Source organism: Chiloscyllium punctatum, chromosome 33 (assembly GCF_047496795.1).
Source record: "Chiloscyllium punctatum isolate Juve2018m chromosome 33, sChiPun1.3, whole genome shotgun sequence".
Classification (NCBI taxonomy): domain Eukaryota; kingdom Metazoa; phylum Chordata; class Chondrichthyes; order Orectolobiformes; family Hemiscylliidae; genus Chiloscyllium; species Chiloscyllium punctatum.
The window spans coordinates 16,772,587-16,794,958 of record NC_092771.1 but is presented as its reverse complement, the minus strand read 5'-3'; the positions used below and the strand labels follow the sequence as shown (position 1 = coordinate 16,794,958).

The following is a 22,372-nucleotide window of genomic DNA, read 5'->3' as shown; positions in this document are numbered from 1 at the left end:
GGTTTTAAACTTTATTTGAATACGACTGGCAAATCATAATCACTGTCTGCATTTAAACATTACATATTATTCAACAATAATTTGTCTTAAACAACATCAGTAAAATAGCAAATTGGAAGCACTGCCAGATTATTTTAATTATGAAACTTTAAACTAAGAATAGAGTTCATATTACCTTTTTTGATTTAGCTTTTGTTAGGATTATATTACTGTAAACTTATCCTACGTTTGAAAAGATAATTGACACATGAAGCACATAATTTTCAATTTCTATCTGGTATATAACGGAGGTTGACCTCCTTTTTTGAGAACTAAAACTGAAACAGCCAAAAAGGAGCACCTCGCCGTATCATCTGTTGGAGTGTGAAAGGTGGTATAACCTGCTTTTCAGCAACTTCCAGTGGTTAACTAAACTAAATTCCTGACATTCAGTTTAAAATCAACAGGTAATTTATTTATCTAACTCTAACAGTATACAAAGTAACTAAACAATTAACAAACCAAATAAACCCGTTCTAACTACTAACTATTCCTGAATAAAGCAAGAATCTAATGCTATGCTGTTCCAATAAAAACAAATTCTACTCATATTAAAAAAAATAGAAATTAGTCTCTCAAAATTACAGCCAGGTCACTTGTCTTCCAGAATGTTCTGCGCCTTTATTCTTCTGTCAGGAATATTAACTAGTTGTGCCGTTGGTACTATTGTTATTTAGATGGTGTTTACTCTAAGACATCGATAAGACTGTGAGAGCCAGTGATTCCCTCTCTCTCTCACTCTCTCTCTCTCTCTCTCTCTCTCTCGAGAGGGCCATTAGCTCTGGCAGCTAACTCTGGGATCTTTGTCCAACTTACTCCTTCCTTTATACCCGTGATGACATATCAGTATTTCTTACAACAGGATTGGTCCTATATTGTCAAACCCATCAGACTTAAATTTAACAGATTTTTGGTAACTAAGTACCTTGTTTGAATTGATTGCCTAAATTCAAAAGCCTGTTGTCTTGGTAAAAACTACTGCTTGGCCTTTTGATATAAATGTTTCAGTTCAGGCTCTCTGTGTACTTGCAAACTTTAAAGCTACTACTCATATACATCCATTTTAAATCTCTTAAGCATAGAAAAAGCACATGATCTTTTAAAAGGACCACGCAACGCTTTCCCCCTTTTAAAAACACCAAATTCTAACTTGCTGCCTCCCAATCTTCAAGTTCTCTACCCAACTTTGCAACATTTCTGCCACTTCCTGTCCAGAATACAACTGCTGCCTCTTCAGTGTTTGTTTTGAATCATAGAGATGTACAGCAGGGAAACAGACCCTTCAGTCCAACCCATCCAGGTATACCAGATATCCTAAACTAATCTAGTCCCATTTTTCAGCACTTGGCCCATATCCCTCTAAACGCTTCCCATTCATTTACTCATCCACATGTTTTTTAAATGTTGTAATTGTACCAGCCTCCACCACTTCCCCTGGCAGCTCATTCCACACACGTACCACCCTCTGCATGAAAAAGTTGCTCCTTAGGTCTCTTTTATATCTTTCTTCTCTTAACCCTAAGCCTATGCCCTCCAGTTCTGCCCCGATCCCAGGGAAAAGACTTTGTCGATTTATCCTATCCATGCCCCTTGTGATATTATAAACCTCAGCCTCTGAAACTCCAGGGAAAACAGCCCCAGCCTATTCAACTTCTCCCTATAGCTCAAGCCCTCTAAACCTGGCAATGTCCTTGTAATTCTTTTCTGAACCCTTTCAAGTTTCACAACATCCTTCCAAGAGGAGGGGAATCAGAATTGCACACAATGCTCCAAAGGTGTCCTGTACAGCCGCAACATGACCTCCCAACTCCTATACTCAATGCTCTGACCAAAAAAAAGCATACCAAATGTCTTCTTCACTATCCTATCTACCCAGCACTCCACTTTCAAGGAACTATGAACCTACAATCCAAGGTCTCTTTGTTCAGCGACACTCCCCTGATTATAATTTAAAAACTGAAAGTTACTTCCTTCCGTCGTTGCTTGCTTCTTAAGTTTCGAGTTAATGGTCCATTTGAGGGAGAACACAGCTTTGATACAAAACCAGAACATATCCCTCAGGACGACTCTAAACTGAAATGACCAATTCATTCCAGTTCATTTGGCCTTAAGGAATTTTACCAAAGGATTGAGCAAACTTGACGAAATGACTGGGACATGAACTCAATGGACAATTTTTCTCCTATGCAACAGAGTTAAAGAGTGGGATATGGACGTTGTAACGTGAAGGAGAATAGCACTAAGCTGTCCAGATTAATTTGTGCTAATGGATCAGAGACAAATAAGTTGCATTGAAGTCCAGACCTCGTGTAGCAACTTGAAGTAATTTAAAAAACACTCTTTCATGGGATATGGGCATCACTAGCAGGGCCAGCGCCTTTCCCCAGTTATCCTCAAACTGAATAGCTTGCTCTGCCCTTTCAGAGGGCAGTAAGAGTCCTATTGCAGTGGGTCTGGATCATATGTAGGTCAGACCAGGTAAAGACAACAGATTTCCTTCCCTAACTGAGATCAGAGAACCAAATGGCTTTTTCTGGACAATCAAAACCATAAGAAACAAGAACAGGAATTTGGCCCCTCGAGCCTGCTCCTACATTCAACGGGATCACGGCTAATCCGATATTCCTCACATCCACTTTCCTGCCTTTTCCCCACAACTGTTAATTCCTGACTGACCAAGAATTTACCTCAGCCTTAAATATACACAAGGGCTCAGCCCCCACCATTTTCAAGAAGTTCCAAAGACTCTCAAACCTCTAAGAGAAGAAAATACCCCTCATCTCAGTCTTAAATTGGCATCTCTTCATTATGAGACTATGCCTCTGGTCCTAGACTCTCCCATGAGTGGAAACATCCTCCCAGCATTTACCCTGTCAAGTCCCTTCAGAATCTGAAATGTTTCAATGAGATCACCTCTCATTCTTCTAAACTCCAGTGAGCAGAGTTCCAACCTGTTTAATCTTTGCTCATAAGATCATTTAATGCACAGTAGCTTCATGGTCTTGAGACTAGCTTTCAGTTCCAGTATTTTTATTCATTTCAACATAAATCCAATGTCAGTCATGGCAGGATTCGAACCCATGTTCCGAGGGCACTAATGTTGACCACTATCACAGTGATATTACCATCATCAGGCTTCAGGTCAGAAGACATCCCTTCCTTTATGCAACCTACTTTATTAATAATATTAATAATTATTAAAAACATGAATAACCATATGATGGGTTCAGATGATACACCTTCAGCAAAACCTGGATCATGAGATACAATGTTTTGTCACAAATCTTTACAATTGAAAAATTAACTTGCCGGAGAATCAAATTAGATTTACAGATTATGCAACAAGGTTAGACACAAAGATAAATAACAAGAATCCTTATATGTGCATCTAATATGAGAGAAAGAGTCAAACATTTTCATCATTTAAAAAAATATTCCTTCATGCCAAGTAAATTGTAAAAAACTGATCAGTTTGAATTGTGGGGAGGTTGCTCCCTGATTGACGGCGAGGTTAGAAGTTTTCGTAGTGGTGGTTAAATTGGATCTTATGTCGCTTGTTCATGTCCTTGCAAGCTTTTTCTACATTTGTGGTCATACCAGGAGGTCCACAACTGAAGACCCCAATCTTCATAACCTGGTTAAATGAACAAGAGATTGTTTGAGTCAACAAGTGTGGTGCTGGAAAAGCACAGCCAGTCAGGTAGCATCTGAGGAGCAGGAGAGTCGATGTTTCATCAGGAATGTGGGGGATCCCCAAGGAGGCTGCAGTCCTCACTTTCTCCGAAGAGATTATTTAACTCCAGTTCGGATTTCATACCTCTTTCACTAAGCCTGAACAATTACATAAAGATTGACATTCTTTGTCTCAATGGATTTTTTTCCTGTGACGTTTTGTCCCTGTTTTCTGCACAGGATCAAGTATTCATCTGAACTTTCCTTTTTTGATTCCTCAAGCTCCAAAATATACTATTCAAGAGCATTTCTGAGGAACCAGACGCTGCCAAAGCTTTTCATCTTGCACTCATTAGGAAAGATGCAAGAATACCAAATTTCAAAGGGAGCAACAATTCATACTGCATGAGAAAAAGGTGCTGAGTTGTTGGCAAGTGAGCTCTGATTGGCCCAGGTGTTGCTATGGAGAATGCAACAGGAAATATTGTTTTCATTCTAAATAACTGTGCAACATAAATTGTAGTCGAGAGGGTGATGCTGGAAAAGCACAGCAAGTCAGGCAGCATCCAAGGAGCAGGAGCAGGAGCTTATGCCCAAAACATCGATTCTCCTGCTCCTCTGATGCTGCCTGTCCTGCTGTGCTTTTCCAGTTACACACTCTTGACTCAGATCTCCAGCATCTGCAGTCCTCACTTTCTCCCAACATAAATTGTTACTTCCTTTGAAATTTGGTATTCTTGCATCGGTCCTGGTGTGTGCAAGACCAAAAGCTTTGATAGTTTTACTCCCTTATGGTCAGGTAACTATTTATATACCTCACATACTTCTGCTTCTTGCTGCATTTTCATTTCCATAGGGAGGCAAATATAGAAATACTCAGGGAGAATAATTCATGTTGCTAGTGTGTTGGGTTCTTAGTATTATCCCGGCCCCTGAAACTGGGATGGAGAAAGCAGACACATAATTTTGATTTTTCCTGATGCTAATTGAGAGATAAATGTTGGCCAGAATATATGTATTGGAAAAACTGCTTCAGGATGTTTAACATCCACCTGGGCAGACACATAGGGCCTCAGTTAATACCTCGTTAGAAAGATACCACCAATAGTGCAGTACTCCCTCAGTAAAACACAGGAATAGCAGCCTTGACTTTGATGCTCCAGTCTTGGAATGAGATTCAACACTGAGCATCCTGACCCAGACACAAGAGTTTGACCTCTTGAGTCACAGCTGACACTCTCAATGACATGCAAGGCCACAAAAAAGAGGTGGCAATTCCTGAGGCACTGGTCATATCTTCTCAATTTGGGAGCATATCTAAGACTGGGACAAACCTATAAGGCCAGATAAGAACTTCCTTCTCAAGACTGTCACCGCCGCCCCAGCCATCAATTGCCAAAGGCATAATGTTCCTCACAATGAAGATCTAATGGTGTGAAATACAGTAGGTTCTGATATATCGTGTGGTCTCACATTAGAAGAAAGTCATGCCATTTAAGCAATAGGTAAGTCAAATTTGCGTTTTGCAAATAGCGGTCTAAATTCTTCAATCACATTAAAGCCAATTCGCGTTGCAGAAAGACGCGTTACAACAGAACCGACTGTACAATGTCGAACCCTTACACCAGTACTCACGTCTGGGTGCACCTCCATCAGAGAATGGAAGAAAGGGACAAACTGGGGACGTCCAAAGTGGGTGATGGAGCGAAGTCCAGTGAACAAGCTGCGGTTTGACACCTTCTGGAAGTGACGTTCGCAAATGTACTAAAGCAAGAAACACAGAACATTTCATTTGCGAGGTCAGGAAGACAGCCCAATGGCCTCGATATTCCAGTCAATGGCAATGTTGGGTGCCACTGTTCATGAACGTCTGATCTAATAATAACAACATTACACACCTCTCCAGGGATCCTCTGATCCCAACTGATGTACCATCTCCTGAGCAAGTCCAGTGAGTGGAGTCTGTTCAGGGGAAGGAAACAACATTTCTCCCACTGCCTTTATGACAGTAGCTACTTTATTCAGGCATGTTTTTAAAAGTCCCAGTCTTTGAATGAATGAGTGTGGCTGAGTAGGTTAACTCAGATGACAAAGGCATCTTGATCAATTGGGCCAATGGGTGAGGTGTGGCAGATGGACATAAACTCAGATAAATGTGAGGTGTTGCATTTTGATAAGGCAAACCGGGACAGAGCTTACACACTTAATGGTAGGGTCCTGGGGAGTGTTGTCGAACAGAGACCTAGAGGTACACAGGTATCATAGGGAGACAGGGTGGTAAAGAAGGTGTTTAGCATGCTTTTCTTCATGATTCAGACCATTAAGTATAGGAGTTGGGACGTCATGTTGCAGTTGTAAAGGAGATTGGTGAGGCCTCTTCTGGAGTACTGTGTACAGTTCAAGTTGCCCTCCTACAGAGTACAGGAAAGATTTAACAGGATGTTACTGGGACTGGAGGCCTTGAGTTATAAGGAGAGGCTGAATAGGCTGGGACCTTTTTCACTGGAGTGTGGGAGGTTTAAGGGTGACCAAATAGAGGTTTACAAAATCATGTGGGGTACGATAAGGTGACTACCAAAGGTCTTTTCCCTCGGGTTGACAAGTTCAAAACTGGAGGGCATAATTTTAACCTTCTTCACAGAGAAGGTGTGGAATGAACTACCAGAGGAAGTGGTAGATGCAGGTACAGTTACAACATTGAAAAGATATTTGGACAGGTACATGAATAAGAAAGGTTTAGAGGGAGATGGGCCAAATGGAAGCAAATGGGACTAGTTTAGTTTGGGAAATTTGGTTGGCATGGACTGATTGGACTGAAGGATCTGTTTCCATGCTGGATGACTCTATTAATCTATGTGTGAATGTGTGAGTGAACGAGTGGGTGGATCAGTGAACAGGTAGATGGCTGGTTTGGCAGCTCGATAGGTGAGTGGGTAGTCAGGTAACCTGGGCGGGAGGGAAGTGTCAATGGCTTTAGTTGGGGGTTAGCTGGAGGGGTGGGAAGTCAGAATGGCTCGGGTGTAATCAGGTAGAAGGTGAATGGGTTGGAAGGGTACTCGGGTCTGGTTGGGGGTGGTCAGGGAGGGGTGTTGTTAGGTGAACGGGTGAGGGGCTGTATCAGTTCTGGGGTTACCATAAACCTGCGAACATTTCCAGGATAAATCACATGTCTCTGGTCTGTCCCTTCGCCCTGAGTTCAAGGTCAGTGTCACTTTTGCAGGTTCACAATCCAGCCTGTCAGAAGTTTAAATATCCCATGGCGTTCCCAGGTATGTCAAAGCACCAGGACAACCAGAGGGTCCTGATTGGGGCCTGGGATAGAGATGACAGACCCCTGTGCTGTTCCTGGAACAGACCTCCAAAGACCACAGACCTGCACGCCAACCCAGCAGCCCCCACCCTGGACCAGATTCTAGGTGACCTACTTCTTAGGCCCAGAACTGTCCTACACCCTGGTCTCATCCCTCACGGTTTGGAGATGAGAGAACAAGAGCCAATAAGTCACTGGTTAACTCAGTGCTGACTAGGCCTTGTACAAATCAGGGCTCCAGTTTATGCTTACGAGCATGGTGGTCCTCAAGTCGAATTTCTCCGCCAGCTGAGTGATGTAGATGTGGACGGTCACCAGGGAATTTCTATCAGCCTCTTCAACTTCACGGATGATATCCTCCAGCCACTCAAACTGCTTCTGTGTCCGAGTCACCCAGATGAAGTAAATCTGTCAACGTGGAGTTTTAAAGAGGTATTAGAGCAAAGCAAAACATGGAAACGTGGGAAATAGGATCCAAAGTAGGCCCCTTGGCCCCTTGAGCCTCCGCCATGCAACATGATCATGGCTGATCATCCAACCCGGTCCCCTGTTCCCATTTTCTCCCCATACCCTTTGACCCCTTTAGTGCTAAGAACTACATTTAAATCCTGTACCTAATTGTCCCCATTAGTAGCAATTCATTCTCCCAGGCTGATCATTATCCACTTCTTTATCTGTCGAACTGTTCTAGGAGTCACAGAGTCATAGAGATGTACAGCACGGAAACAGACCCTTCAGTCCAACTCGTCCACGCCGACCAGATATCCCAACCCAATCTTGTCCCACCTGCCAGCACCCTCCAAACCCTTCCTGTTCATATACCCATCCAGATACCTTTTAAATGTTGCAATTGTACCAGCCCCCACCACTTCCTCTGGCAGCCCATTCCACACAGGCACCACCCTCTGCCTGAAAAAGTTGCCCCTTAGGTCTCTTTTATATCTTTCCCCTCTCACCCTAAACCTATGCCCTCAAGTTCTGGACAACCCCACCCCAGGGAAAAGACCTTGTCTATTTACCCTACCCATGCCCCTCATGATTTTATAAACCTTGATAAGGTCACCCCTCAGCCTCTGATGCTCCAGGGAAAACTGCCCCAGACTATTCAGCCTCTCCCTATCGCTCAAATCCTCCAACCCTTGCAACATCCTTGTAAATCTTTTCTGAACACTTTCAAGTTTCACAACATCTTTCCGATAGGAAGGAGACCAGAATTGCACACAATATTCCAACTCCTTTGTCTTGTCTGACTGTTCTTCTCTCTCTTTAGGCTCTTTCCCCACCCATTGTTTGCTTCTTACCTCTCCACCCACCATACCTTCTGCATAAAAAAAAGTTTCCTAGCTACCATCAGTTCTGACAAAGGGTCACTGGACCCAAAACATTAACCATGATTTCTCTCCACAGATGCTGCCAGACCTGCTGAGCTTTTCCAGCAGTTTCTGCTTGTGGTTTCGATTTCCAGCAACACAGTTCTTTAGGGTTTTTGCATCTAATTCCTTCTTGAAAACATTCAAAGCTTTGGCCTCAATCACTTTCTGTGGCAGGGAATGCCCCAGGCTTACCACTCTCTGGGTGAAGAAACACTTCTTAATGTCTCCTGATGGGGATCCATGCAATGTATAAATGTGGGAAACACGGTATTAGCAAAGTAACCACAAGTGAAGGGAAGCTTAATCAGGACCCTAAAGTCCTGGATATTTAATGCTGTTGCAACTACATGCTCTATACCAGGTTCTGAGCTTCTGGTGGCTACCAGGATGTCTCTCCTGCTAACAGGAAATTACATGGAGTTATTCATGGGCAGTGATCGAGCTTTCTCTGGGGAAGACGGATATATATTTGAAAAGGGATGGGGAAGGGGTGGCTGCGATTCAGACAGAGGGGAGTTTTAGCCCTTTGCTTTGCAAAAGTGGAATCTTTGGCCACCCTGTGGGACACAAGATGAAGAAAGATAAATGTTCTGGAATGTGCAGGTTAGGTGGATTAGGCAGGCTAAATTGCCCCATAGTGTCTCGGGATGAGTAGGTTATGTAATTTGGTCAGGCTAAATTGTCCCATAGTGTCCCGGGATTTGCAGGTTAGTTGGATTGGGCAGACTGAATTGTCCCGTAGTGTCCCTGGATTTGCAGGCTATGTAGATTGGACATGCTAAAATGCCCTGTAGTGTCTAGGGATGTGCAAATTATGTAGATTGGACAGGCTAAATTGCCCCATAGTGTTCTGGGATTTGCAGGTTAAGTGGATTGGGCAGGTTAACTTGCCCTTAATGTCATGGGATGGTGTAGGTTAGGTGGATTGGCCATGGTAAATGTGTGATTACGGGGATAGTGTAGTGGGCTGGATCTGAGTGAGATGCTCTTCAGAGGGTCAGTGCAGACTCAATGGGCTGCATGGCCTCTTTCGGCCTTGTAGAATTCTATGATCTTAAGTGCAGATTTCCAAACCAATATGCGATCTTATATAAAGCCTCCTCAGGTTATTAAATGAGAAAGCAGTGTAAAGATCACAGTTTTGCATCATGTTCCAGGAAAGGTGTTCCCTTTTATTATCACCATATGATTACAGCCTGGCAGATTGGAATGCGCTGTAAATCTTTAGATTAAGAAAAGCGACATTGAATGGTCAGCAGGTGGGCAAGATTAATGTTCTGCAGATATCATACCATCAAGTGCCTGAGGAACTATTTGCATGAATCTTTTAATTAAAACTAAAATTAGTCACTGCTCTTCAAAATTCTTTCCAGATAAATAATGGGATAGAACATTCAGTCATATATCACGGAAGTAGTGAAATATTGCAAACAATATGAAGAAATTATAAAATGTATTCCTTCCTTGTTTTCTGAAAGCATGCATAATATGATACATGCATGAGGAATATGTGAACCAAATCAGATTAACTCTGGGTTTCAAAAAAAAACAAAGACAGCATTGTGATTTGGTGTCCCTCATGATTATAAGAACACTATCCTTGTGTTATGTTCTTTGAGTGTACTGTTGGTGTGGGACTGAGACAAAGGTCAGAACACCAATTCATGGCCTGTGACAAGGTTAGCTGATCTCTTCATTTTGTTTCCTCTTTCTCCAGCCAACCACTAATTGCCCCAAGTTTGCTGATGACACCACCATAGTCGGTCGAATCTTAGATGGCGATGAAACTGATTACAGACGGGAGGTGGAAGACCTGGAAAAATGGTGCACTGAGAACAATCTAGCTCCAATGCCGGCAAAACCAAGGAATTCATTATTGACTTCCAACGGGATGTTACTCATGCCCCCTTACACATTAACAGCACAGACGTAGAATGAGTGGAGAGTGTCAAGCTCCTAGGAGTGGTCATCCACAACAAGCTTTTTTGGACTCTTCATGTGGACGCACTGGTTACAAAGGCTCAACAATGTCTCTTCTTCCACAGGCAGCTGAGGAAATTGGGCATGAAAGCGAATAACCTTGCTAACTTTTATACGTGTGCCATCGAGAGCATTCTATCTGGATGTAACACTACCTGGTATGGCAACTGTACCATTCAAGATCGGAGACAGTTACAGAGAGTGGTGAACTCGGCCCAGACAATCACAAAGGCCAACCTTCCATCTATAGAATCCACCTACCAGGCCCGCTGTCAAGGAAAGGCCGCCAGCATTCTCAAAAATCCATCCCACCCTGGTCATGTTTTTCTATAACCTCTACCATTGGGGAGAAGATACAGAAGTCTGAGCCCGCACCAGCTGATTTCGAAACAGTTTCTATCCTACTGTTATTGGAATACTGAATGGACTCTCAAACTCTTAACATTCGCCTGTACCTGTGTTTTTGTTTTTGCTGCTGTTTACCCATTATTTACTTATTTATGCTACTTAACTCTGTGATCTTCCTATGTTGCTTGCAAGATGAAGCTTTTCACTGTGCCTCGGTACATATGTGACAATAAATTCAATTCAATTCAATTCAATTCAATTCAATTCAATTCAGTAATAAGCCACATTCTTAAACACAACTGCATGGGCTTCTGAGTAGTTGACTGTATTAGTATGGGCCTGGAGTCACATGTAGGTCAGCGCAGGCACAGATGGCATAGTTCCCTCCCTAAAGGACATTGGTGAATTTGGCTTTATTTCACAACAGTCCAGAAGTTTCCTGATTGCCATTCCTCCCTTTATATAATTGAGAATTTAAATTTCCACGGTAGGGTAGTTTGTGCCTCTGGATTGCTATTCTGGCAACATAATGACAATGTCATTCGACTACAAAAACTGACCTCAGTGCGTTCGGAATGAAGGAAGGCAAAGGAGCAAGCATTTCACCATTTAACCTGCTCCTGAGAGCTGTCTGTGTTTCTAATCTTGGGTGTCTTCCACAAATGTGCAACAGGCTGTGATTGTTATGGCCTTTCTGGTCACTTAGTGGTTGGCACACTCTCTCTCATCAGGCATACACGCGATTACTAATTGCCAGTCGAATGGATCAGTGGATCGATAAGAGGCAGTGAAGGAGAGGAATCTGGCATAGGGATGCCCGCTGCTCTGATTCAAAGGCTGCGTCATGTTTAAAAATGGATCAGGACACATTTAGGCCAGTTTACCTTCTTACATAATATTTTGCTGTTGGTTGTTGACTTGAAGACAAGGTCTTTGAGGATAGATGCAAACGGAGTTACACCAATCCCTCCTCCTACCAGAACAGACACCTCGAACTTGTTCCATTCTTGGTGACCCTCACCAAAAGGCCCATCCAGATAGATCTAAGGGGAGTAAAAGTCTGTGTCAGGTTTGGTCTTAGATACAGCGTTATAGTTAAACTCACACTATGAATGCCCCTGGTATGACCAAAAATTTGGATGTCTGTTAATGTCTGTTTATGTGGCTCAATTAAAATTTTGCTCTGTACCATATCTGTGAAATATTTAATTTTGTTATATTAAAGGTGCCATATAAATGTGCTGTGGAAAATAATTTGCAATGAATTGGAATTTGTGTTTTCCTTCTGTACATCATGGGCAAAACTCTTGCCATTTTCCAGAAGAAATACAACCATAATAGCTGCAGTGAGATATCCAGTTGCAACATGATACATCTCTCTTCGCTGATATTCCCCACTTACCCTTGCTATAGAATTGCTGAACTGCTGGGTTTTCATTTGTAATGCCACAATGTACTACGAACACAAGAACTCTTTTCCCATCCCTCTCCTGCACCATGGCAAAGCCAAGCACTCCTGAAACCATCCAGAGTTGCTGTCGCTTAAATTGCATTGTTAATACAAATGATTAAATGGTCTGCCCTATATTCAGGTTATCACACCCTTTCCATTTCACATGGCAATTTTAATTCACATGGTGCTAGCACAGAACCTTCTTTTAGGTATTTCTAAGGCAACCCACTCAGAGTTGGTGGGACAGGTGGGAGCAGGTGGCACTTGAACCTGGGCCTCTTAGTCCAGAGGTAGGGACACTACCACTGCACCGCAAGAGCCCCCAGAACTTTCTGTTGGATATTTTCTAATCAGAGATGTTATTAGACATCTCTGGAGCAGGTGGGAGTTGAACACAGGCCTCTTAGCCTCGAGGTAGGAATGCTATCACAAAAGGCCCCAGAACTTTCTTTTGTTCCTCCACAGAAATGGGTGTTACCTGCAAGGTCCCCATTCATTGCCTACGCATAACAGTCCTGGTGAAGGTAAAGGCGAGTGATCTTCTTGATCGTTTGAGGCTTATTTGGGAGAGGTATTTGCAGAGTACCATCACAGATCATAGAAGGATTTCTGGGATTTTGACCCAGTGACAATAAAGGAATGGCGATATTGTTCCAAGGCAGAACAGAGTGTGGTTTCAAAGGAAACTTCCAGGGGGATGATGTTTCCTTGTACCTGCTTCCCTTGACCCTCTACGTGGTCAAGATCGTGGGTTTGGAGGGTGCTACTGAAGCAGACTTGCTGAGTTCCTGCAGTGCACCTTGTAGATTGTACACCCTGCTGTGATGTCATGGAGACAATGAATGTTTGAGGAGGTGGATGGGGTGCTGTTCCAATTTGCTATTTTGTCCTAGATGATGTCAAAGTCCTTGAGTGATGTTGATGTTTCAGACAAGCAAGTGAATAATATTCCATCACACTCTTTTGTGATTTTGATTGAGCTATAGATATTGGTGATGACAATTGGAGAAATCACTCCTGCTATTCTTTGAAAAAGTGCCATGAGATCCTCCAAATTTATCTAAGAAGATAGATGGAGTCTCTGCTCAACAGATCTTCTGAGAAATATAATCTCTGACAGTGCAGCACCCCCTCAGAGTAACAGCCTTGATTTTTACATCAAGTCCTGAGCTTGAATGGAACATAGAATCTTGTCACTCAGAGGTTACTAACTGAGCTATAGCTGATAGCTAAGAGCACAAACAATAACAAGACCACAACTGTGTTATTAGCTGGACAGTAATGAATAGTTTCCACACTACTTTTAGGTATAACCTGGTGGATTTAATAAAGAGAGGAACAAAACATTGTTTTATTTTGTCTTGGAAGGTCTCTATCCCATTGAAAATATCTCATTCATGGCACCATGGGTTACTGACCCATCAGCTTATTCACATTTACGAGTTGTCTGTAAACACATGCTGAAACTTCCATCACTTGTTAATCGTGGGTGATTAATGTGCCAAGTTGGAGGACAAAAGGTTGTATTAGGATTTTGTGACTGCTGGAGCTGAAAATAAACTTAGTTATGCTTGAAATGACTGACGTTCCACAAAGTTGTCAGAGAGATGCTGAATGAGATTTTTTCAATGTTCACTCATGACTTGGTGATACTGGTTAGACCATTATTTATGGCCTACCCCTAGTTGCCCTTGAGAAGATGGTGAGAAACTGCATGCTTGAACTACTGCAGTCCATATGCTACAGGTATACCCACAATGCCTCAAGGGAGGGAATTCCAGGATTTTGACCCAGTGGCAAACAAGGAATACATACATTTCCAAGTCAGGCTGGTGAGTGACTTAGAAGGGAACTTGCAGGTGCTCCATGTATCAACTGAATTTATCCTTCTCGATGGGAATGGTAGTGGGTTTGGAAGATAATATCTGAGGGCTTTGGTGAATTTCTGCAGTAGATAGTACTCACTGCTGTTACTGTGCATCAGTGGTGGAGGGAGTGAATGTTTGTGGATGCAATGCCAATAAAGCCAGCTACTTTGTCCTGGATGATATCAAACCTCTAACTGTTGCTGGTACTGAACTCATCCAGGCAAATGGGGGGTATTCCGTCTTACTCCTGACCTGAGTCTTGTAAATCGTGGGCAGGCTTTGGAACATCAGGAGTTGAGTTGCTCTGACCTGCTTTTGTAGTCCCTATAGTGTTGTAAATGGATCAAATCTACTTGTAAGTGGAACCAGTTTAGATTAGATTCCCGACAGTGTGGAAACAGGCTATTTGGCCCAATAGGTCCACACCGACCCTCTGAAGAGTAACCCAACCAAATCCATTTCCCGACCCTATATTTACTACTGACTAATGCACCTAGCACTATGGGCAATTTAGCATAGCCAATTCACCTGACCTACAAAGCTTTGGATTGTGGGAGGAAACGCACACAGACATGGGGAGAGTATGCAAACTCCACATAGACAGTCGCCCGTGGATGGAATTGAACCCAGGTCCCTGGTGCTGTGAGGCAGCACTGCTAATCTCTGAGTCACCGTGCTGCCCCAGAGCCACTGCTTATATATGACTGCTGCTGCAAGTTATGTCACTAGACTTGATAATCCATTAAGTAATAATTGTATCACTATATAATTACAAGATAAAACAATATTTGATGGAGTATAGAGAAAAAGTAAGGAAGTGAGAGTCAAAGAGCCAGTACATGCATCTTGGGTCAAGTAACCTCCTCCTGTACTGTCATGTCATGTATAGGAGGGAAGGAGCATCTAACAAACATGGGTGACTCAGTGGCTCAGTGGCTAGCTCTGCTGCCTCACAGTGCTGGGGACATGGGTCCAATTCCAACATTGGACACCTGTGTGCGTGGAGTTTGCACATTCTCCCTGTGTCTGTGTGGGTTTCCTCCGGGTACTCTGATTTCCTCCCACAGTCCTAAGATGTGCAGGTTAGGTGGATTGGCCATGCTAAATTGATCATAGTCTCCAGGAATTGTGTCACTTCATTATGAGCCAATGGCTAACAGGCAGCCAGTGTAGAGAGGACACTTTCAAAGTGGCAACAACTCTTTATAGAGAAAGATAATGACATTCTCAGAGTGGTGTTGCCTGGCAGTCTAGGTGGCAAGATTTGTAGTGGAGATACTCAGGGTCTAGTCCAGCTATAAATGTCCTAAGAGGGACAAAGGACGGTCAACGAAAGAACTTGTTTTGGACATTGCCCATCATGTCCTCAGGATGTTGGAAGGCATTTGGCAGCAAATTAATTAGCAACATTCTGGGGACACTTGGAACATGGAGAAAGTGGAAGCAAATGGCCAGTTTCAGAATGAGATCCACAAGAAGAATCCTGAGGGTAAGCTGGATGAAGAAAGGCTGAACGAAGTTCATGATAACTCTGAAATAATACTGAAAGGTGACAGTGCGGGAGGATTGAGCCTAATCATCATCAGATGGATTAAAAGAGAGACAGTGAAGGAACACACGAATGGGGGTAGACTTTTCACCCCCTCAAACCTGTCCCTTCATTCAGTGAGATCATGACTGATCTGTGATCTAATTCCATATACCTGCCATATCTCTGAATAACTTTGCTTAACAAAAATCTATCTATCTCAGATTTATCCTCTAATCCAATACGTGCTGCAGTTTGTGAAATAGAGTTTCAAGCATTTATCATCCTTTGTGTGTCGAAGTGTTTCCTTCAGGAAGTGACATCAAAGACAACAAGAAGTCATCCCTTGTTGCAATGATGCCACTCAGCTTGGCACACAGAAACAATGACAATTACATTCCAAATAAAATTACATTGATTGCTGATAGAAATCTCCACACTCTCCCTACCTTGGGGTATCTACCGAGAAGCGATATATTTTCTGGAGAGTAGGTTTCACGTAATCGAATTGTCCATGGTCCTACTGCCCTGATGTGAAGGCTGAGGGTGTCTTCGTGCGGAGCTGAAGTCAGAGTGAAAGGATGGTACTCATTCGTTCCCAAAGCAAGGCTTGCTATACGTACCCACTGACCGGATTTATATTCAAAATCTCTCGGGCGTTTAAATTCAAGATTAGTAACCCCTACAAAGAAAAATGCAACAGGTTATTTGCCAGAGTCGTTTGGTAAGGCAAACCACAGCAGGACTGACACAGTTAATGGTAGGACCCTGGAGAGTGCTGTCGAACAGACCAACCTTGGGATGCATATTCCTTGAAAGTGGTGTCACGTAGATAGGGTCATGCAGAAGGCATTTGGCATACTTGCTTCATTGGTCAGAGCATTGTGTATAGGATTTGGGGCATCATGTTATAGCTGTATTGATAAAGTCACATTTAGAGTACTGTGTACAATTCTGGTCACCCAGCTACATATTATTAAACTGGAAAAGATGTAAAAAAGATTTATGAGGATGTTACCAGACGGATTGAATTATAAGAAGAGGCTGGATAGGCTGAGACTTCTCTCCCTACAGTGTACGAGGCTGAGAGGTGATCTTATAGAGGTTTATAAAGTCATGAGGGACATAGATAAAGTGAACAAGTCTTTTCCCCAGGGTAGGGGAGTCCAAACCTAGAGGGCACGAGTTGAGGTGAGAGGGAAAAGATTTAAAAGGGACCGCGGGCAACTTTTTCACACAGAAGGTGGTGCATATATGGAACGAGCTGGTAGAGGCAGGTAAATTTACAACATTTGGACATGTATATGGATAGGAAAGGTTCAGATGGATATGGGCCAAATGCAGGCACATGGCACTAGTTCGGTGTAAGGAACCAGGTCAGCACAGATGAGTTGGGCTGAAGGGCCTTCTTCTCTGCTGTATGACTCCATGAAAGGCCACATTGTTTTGGTATTGATAGCAACAGGCCTTTGTGGTCAATGAAACACCTGGTGTAAATGAAATTCCGATGTCCCAGACCAGTGCCCGAACTGGCAAACCCACACTCAGACACTTCACAAGCTGGTAGGAATGGCACATTTACACGGGAAGTGTTGCTGTTTGGGGAATGGGAAGCGTTGTTGTTTGGGGAATGGGAAGTGGTGATGTTTGGGGAATGGGGAGTGGTGCTGTTTGGGGAATGGGAAGTGGTGCTGTTTGGGGAATGGGGAGTGGTGCTGTTTGGGGAATGGGAAGTGGTGCTGTTTGGGGAATGGGAAGTCCTCCTGTTTGGGGAACGGGAAGTGCTGCTGTTTGGGGAACGGGAAGTACTGCTGTTTGGGGAATGGGAAGTGGTGATGTTTTGGGAATGGGAATTTCTTTGGTGTTTGCTACAGGTCACAGGGAGTTTCAGTCCAGGTCCAACAATGTCTGTGCTGGACCACATTGCCTTTGAGCCATTAGGGCTGGGTTTCACTACGGCTTTGGGCCTCACCCATCCCCATTTGTGGTCTTGTGCTCAAACTCACTGAGAGTGAGAACACTTGACAATAATCCGAGTACTGGCTGCCTCGAGCTTGCTGCATAATGACGGGCCATTCTCAACCCTAATGCCTCCTCTAGCTCTGACCCTCCAGCTGCCTCAAGTACATGTAAATATAGTCTGGCTCAAGTAAGAGATGACTTTGGTTTGTTTGGATAGAGTCAAACTTGATATGCCTCTGTACGGAACCAAGTAGCATTTGTTACCATCTATGTCTGTAAAGGATGTGAATTAAGTGTACTTTGACTTTAATAAAAAGCTTCCTCTAGCTCTGAAACCTTGGCAGCCCCACCAGACAGCATGGGGGGTCTCAAAATGGAGGGTGACTCAGAGAAAACTAGTTACTGGTTCACATCTTGGCGGAACTAAACAGTCATCGGCCTGAAGTGTCAAGTCTGTTTCTTTCTCCACAGATGCTGCAGTTCCTGTTCTTTTTTCCTCTTTAGAATTCATTCACAGGTGAGGGTTTTGCTAGTCAGTGCCAGCATTTATTACCCATCCCTAAAGACCCAGAGGGCAGTCAAGAGTCAACTAAAAGCAACCCCAAAGAATTGAAGATACTGAGAATTAGCAACAAGAACAGAAAATGCTGGGAAAACTCAGAAGGTCTGGCAGCATCTGTGGAAGCAAATCAAAGCTAACATTTCAGGTCCAGTGACCGTTCCTCAGAACTGATTATAGATAGGTCTGAGAGTCAAGCACATTGCAGTGAGGCTGGAGTCACACGTAGGCCAGACCAGGTAAGGTGGGCCGTTTCATGAAGTTTTTTCCATTGATTTCTTACAGTGTGGAAACAGGCCCCATGATCTAATACGTCCACACCAACCCTCTGAAGAGGAATCCACACAGATCCATTCCCCTACATTACGCAACTAACCAACACATCCTCAAACACTATGGACAATTTAGCATGACCAATCCATCTAGCCTGCACATCCTTGGAATCGAACCTAGGTCCCTGGCGCTGGGAGGCAGCAATGTTAACCACCGGGCCACCGTTTCCCTTCCTGAAGGACCCGATCGTGGCATTCCCGAAGTCACTGCCCCGCATGGATCTATGAGGGTTGCACAACTGGAAAGAAAATCAGAAGGAACTCTACTTATAAGCCGCCGGCAACTTGGGATTGCCTGGCACGCTGCCTGCAGGACTTAGCACTGTCAGGTACAAAAGAGGAAATACTGGGCCCAGGGTTTGAACCCACAGTCTTCCGACTTGAGCTGAGCTGTGATGACACGTACAATCGATTCCTCTAGCTCTGAGGCCTTGGCAGCACCACCAGACAGCGTGGGGCCTCAGAGACTGGAGGCATCACATGGAGGTAAAGAAAGCCTGTAATACGCGACACGTGGGATTGCTTCATTATATCGCATTCAAACGGAAGCCCTACCTGATGGCAGAAGCTCAGCTTTGACGACTGGAATCTCGATCTTCTTCCTGCTGTAGCTTACGAACTTGTCTCCAACAAAGAAGAGGGTGGGGATGATAAAATACACGTGGAATCTTTGCGGCTGAAGGAGAGCAGCACTGCCGTGTAAAAGGATCTGTTTAAAAAGATGCAGATGTGTCTGTTTCATGAGTTGATTTTACTCCTTTGATCCTATTTATGTTTTCACATTTCTGGCCAGCACTCTATTTCATCTCTTCCCTCCAATGCCACTTTCTCTCTCACTCATTGTCTCCACATAATCACATACTTTCTCTCCTTAGATTGATGGAGCAATGAAGATCTGAGTTTTGACTTATTGTTTCTCGTAAGCTTTATGTACATCATCTTCCCCCTTCTCGCACTGTAGTTGAGAAATATTAAACATTCTTTCCGCTAGCCTTGAACCTTTGAAATGCCTTACTGTGTTCCTCTTGCAACCAACAGACTGTAAAGAGTCCAAGCCCAATATCTCCAATGCACTACTTCTTGATTTACCACTCAATGCTCCTAATCTTTCCATTCATGACTATGCAAAGTAGCAGAAGGTATAATTTATGAAGACTAAAAGACTTTTGCAACAATATGGCTGCTAATTTGATTGGAGTCAATTATGGCTGATGACATGTTTTAACAGGAGATTACTATCCAATCTAGATAAATTCCCCCAACAATGTCTTTGCTGCATTCTCTGGTTAGATCATCAAACAAATTCCAATGTCTTTCTTGAAACCAGCTCCGTAACATGCAGGTAAAACCTCAGTAAAATCAACTAAGATGAACTTGACACTGTGACGGATGGATAAAAAATGTCTACCCCACCATGTTCTGCTTTCTCAACTCTCAAATGGTCAGGGTTTCAGGGCAGGTCAATGAATTTGTTGCAAAGTCACTCTGAAGGTCTCCTTGAAGTCTGGCAACATTTATATTATTGACTGAGGGTTCCAATTGCCCGTAGGACAACAATAGTCTTTGAGTCTACTGGTGCGATGGGTAGGGGCCCTGCTTCTGTGTCCTGGGTTTGAATTCCACACGGGAATTTGATGGCTAGGAAAACCAGATTCACAACAAAGCCAAAAGGTGTTGAATGTCAGTCTGCTAATACTTACAACCTATCAGTGACAGGTGGGGAGTGCAGGGGCAATTCCTGCACAGCCTTGTGCTGGAAAGGAAGTTGAAGCCTCTACTGTCATTATCCACAGCTCCAGACCACGTAAAAGTGTACATTACCACAGCAACTCTGGCTCCATGGATGAACTCCAACACTTTAATTCTGCCTCTGTGACGTGCGAATATGACCTGGGGTGTCTCAACCACGTTATGGACAGAAAAATTATCTCTGTAAATGTTATGGGCAGCGAACTCTTAAAATACCTGCTCGCCATTCTGTGAAAAATATTACACACTCTTTCCACTGTGTAATATATTTCTCATGCTCACATTCATTTTCATTTGGCACTGTTAATGTCATTCACACCTGTTGTTTAGATTATTCTGCAATTATGGACTGATTCCTTAGATACTGCAAACAAAATGATGTAATTAAATGTCAGAGGGGTCCTGTTCTTAGTGATCCTCAGTGCCAGGGCAGCTATAAATAAACCATTAGACCATGAACTTTTGACTGCAGCTTCACTAAGTACTTGGACTGTTGCCTGCAATTCTGGCAAGTTCTTGGTCGACTGAGTCACCCCTTTTGTTTGTTTCCAGCTCACAAACCATGGCTTGAAAATTAACACCAGTCACATTGAAATATGAGTAATTTAATTGCCACTAATTAATACCAATACAATAGACGACACCTATTAGTCGGAGCTGAGAAGGTGAACGGGAAGCAAATTTCCAAACTCTATGGATTTTTGTCACATGCATGCACATTAACTATTGTCTGGTAAAGAACAAAATTTAGCCACATGACTGGAAAGAGGATGGGCAGATGTTACTGATTGGTAAAATCTTAGAAGGGGAGTTAGCTTCCTGTTCCAAGAAGTGTCTCAGGGCAATTTTTACAGAATGTTAAAACAAGACTCCTCAAGAGACCTGGGAGGTGCTTAAAGACATATTTTATTGATTCTTAAAATATAGGAAAGTTGTAGGTTTAATCAGAAGTCTACATTAATTATTCTTGTTTGAAGCAATGCATTGGGTGTCAATAGCCATGGGTCTGGAGAACATTGCTCAGAGTTCCACCCCTTGCAAAAAGGGTCACTGCTTAGAGTCATAGAGTCATAGAGATGTACAGCATGGAAACAGATTCTTCAGTCCAACCCGTCCATGCTAACCAGATATCGCAACCTGATCTAGTCCCACCTGCCAGCACCCGGCCCATATCCCTCTAAACCCTTCCTATTCAAGTACCCATCCAGATGCCTTTTAAATGTTGCAATTGTACCAGCCTCCACCACTTCCTCTGGCAGCTCATTCTATACATGTACCATCCTCTGCGTGAAAAAGCTGCCCCGTAGGTCTCTTTTATATCTTTCCCCTCTCACCCTAAGCCTATGTCCTCTAGTTCTGGACTCCCCCAACCCCAGGGAAAAGACTTTGTCTATTTATCCTATCCATGCCCCTCATAATTTCTTAAACCTCTATAAGGTCACCCCTCAGCCTCCGACAGGGAAAACAGCCCCAGCCTGTTCAGCCTCTCCCCATAGCTCAAATCCTCCAACCCTGGCAACATCCTTGAAAATCTTTTCTGAACCCTTTCAAGTTTCACAACATCTTTCTGATAGGAAGGAGACCAGAATTGCATGCAATATTCCAACAGTGGCCTAACCAATGTCCTGTACAGTCGCAACATGACCTCCCAACTCCTGTACTCAATACTCTGACCAATAAAAGAAAACACACCAAACGCCTTCTCCACTATCCTATCTACCGGTGACTCCACTTTCAAGGAGCTATGAACCTGTACTCCAAGGTCTCTTTGTTCAGCAACACTCCCTAGGACCTTACCATGAAGTATATAAGTCCTGCTAAGATTTACTTTCTCAAATTGCAGCACCTCACATTTATCTGAATTTAACTCCAATCTGTCACTTCTCAGTCCATTGGCCCATCTGGTCAAGATCCTGTTGTAATCTGAGGTAACCTTCTTTACTGTCCACTACGCCTCCAATTTTGGTGTCATTTGCAAACTTACTAACTGCATCTCTTATGCTCGCATCCAAATCATTTATGTAAATGACAAAAGTAGAGGACCCAGCACCGATCCTTGTGGCACTGCACTGGTCACAGGCCTCCAGTCTGAAAAACAACCCTCCACCATCACCCTCTGTCTTCTACCTTTGAGCCAGTTCTGCATCCAAATGGCTCGTTCTTCCTTTATTCCGTGAGATCTAACCTTGCTAATCAGTC

The 22,372-nt window shown here is 43.3% G+C and overlaps 1 protein-coding gene across 2 annotated transcripts in view; it reads right to left on the bottom strand.

Moving 5' to 3' along the window:
* Positions 1 to 3,052: 3,052 nt before the first annotated feature.
* The window catches only part of LOC140458457 (dual oxidase 1-like), a 118,650-nt gene continuing 99,330 nt past the window's right edge, over positions 3,053 to 22,372 (bottom strand). For both annotated transcript variants that reach the window (XM_072553062.1, XM_072553063.1), the window contains 6 exons: positions 18,980 to 19,133; positions 16,021 to 16,253; positions 11,607 to 11,765; positions 7,274 to 7,429; positions 5,347 to 5,475; positions 3,053 to 3,673 (listed from right to left, as the gene is read on the bottom strand). In XM_072553062.1, the coding sequence (XP_072409163.1) occupies positions 3,551 to 3,673; positions 5,347 to 5,475; positions 7,274 to 7,429; positions 11,607 to 11,765; positions 16,021 to 16,253; positions 18,980 to 19,133 (954 nt within the window). In that variant the 3' untranslated portion in view covers positions 3,053 to 3,550. The remainder of the gene's footprint in view (positions 3,674 to 5,346; positions 5,476 to 7,273; positions 7,430 to 11,606; positions 11,766 to 16,020; positions 16,254 to 18,979; positions 19,134 to 22,372) is intronic.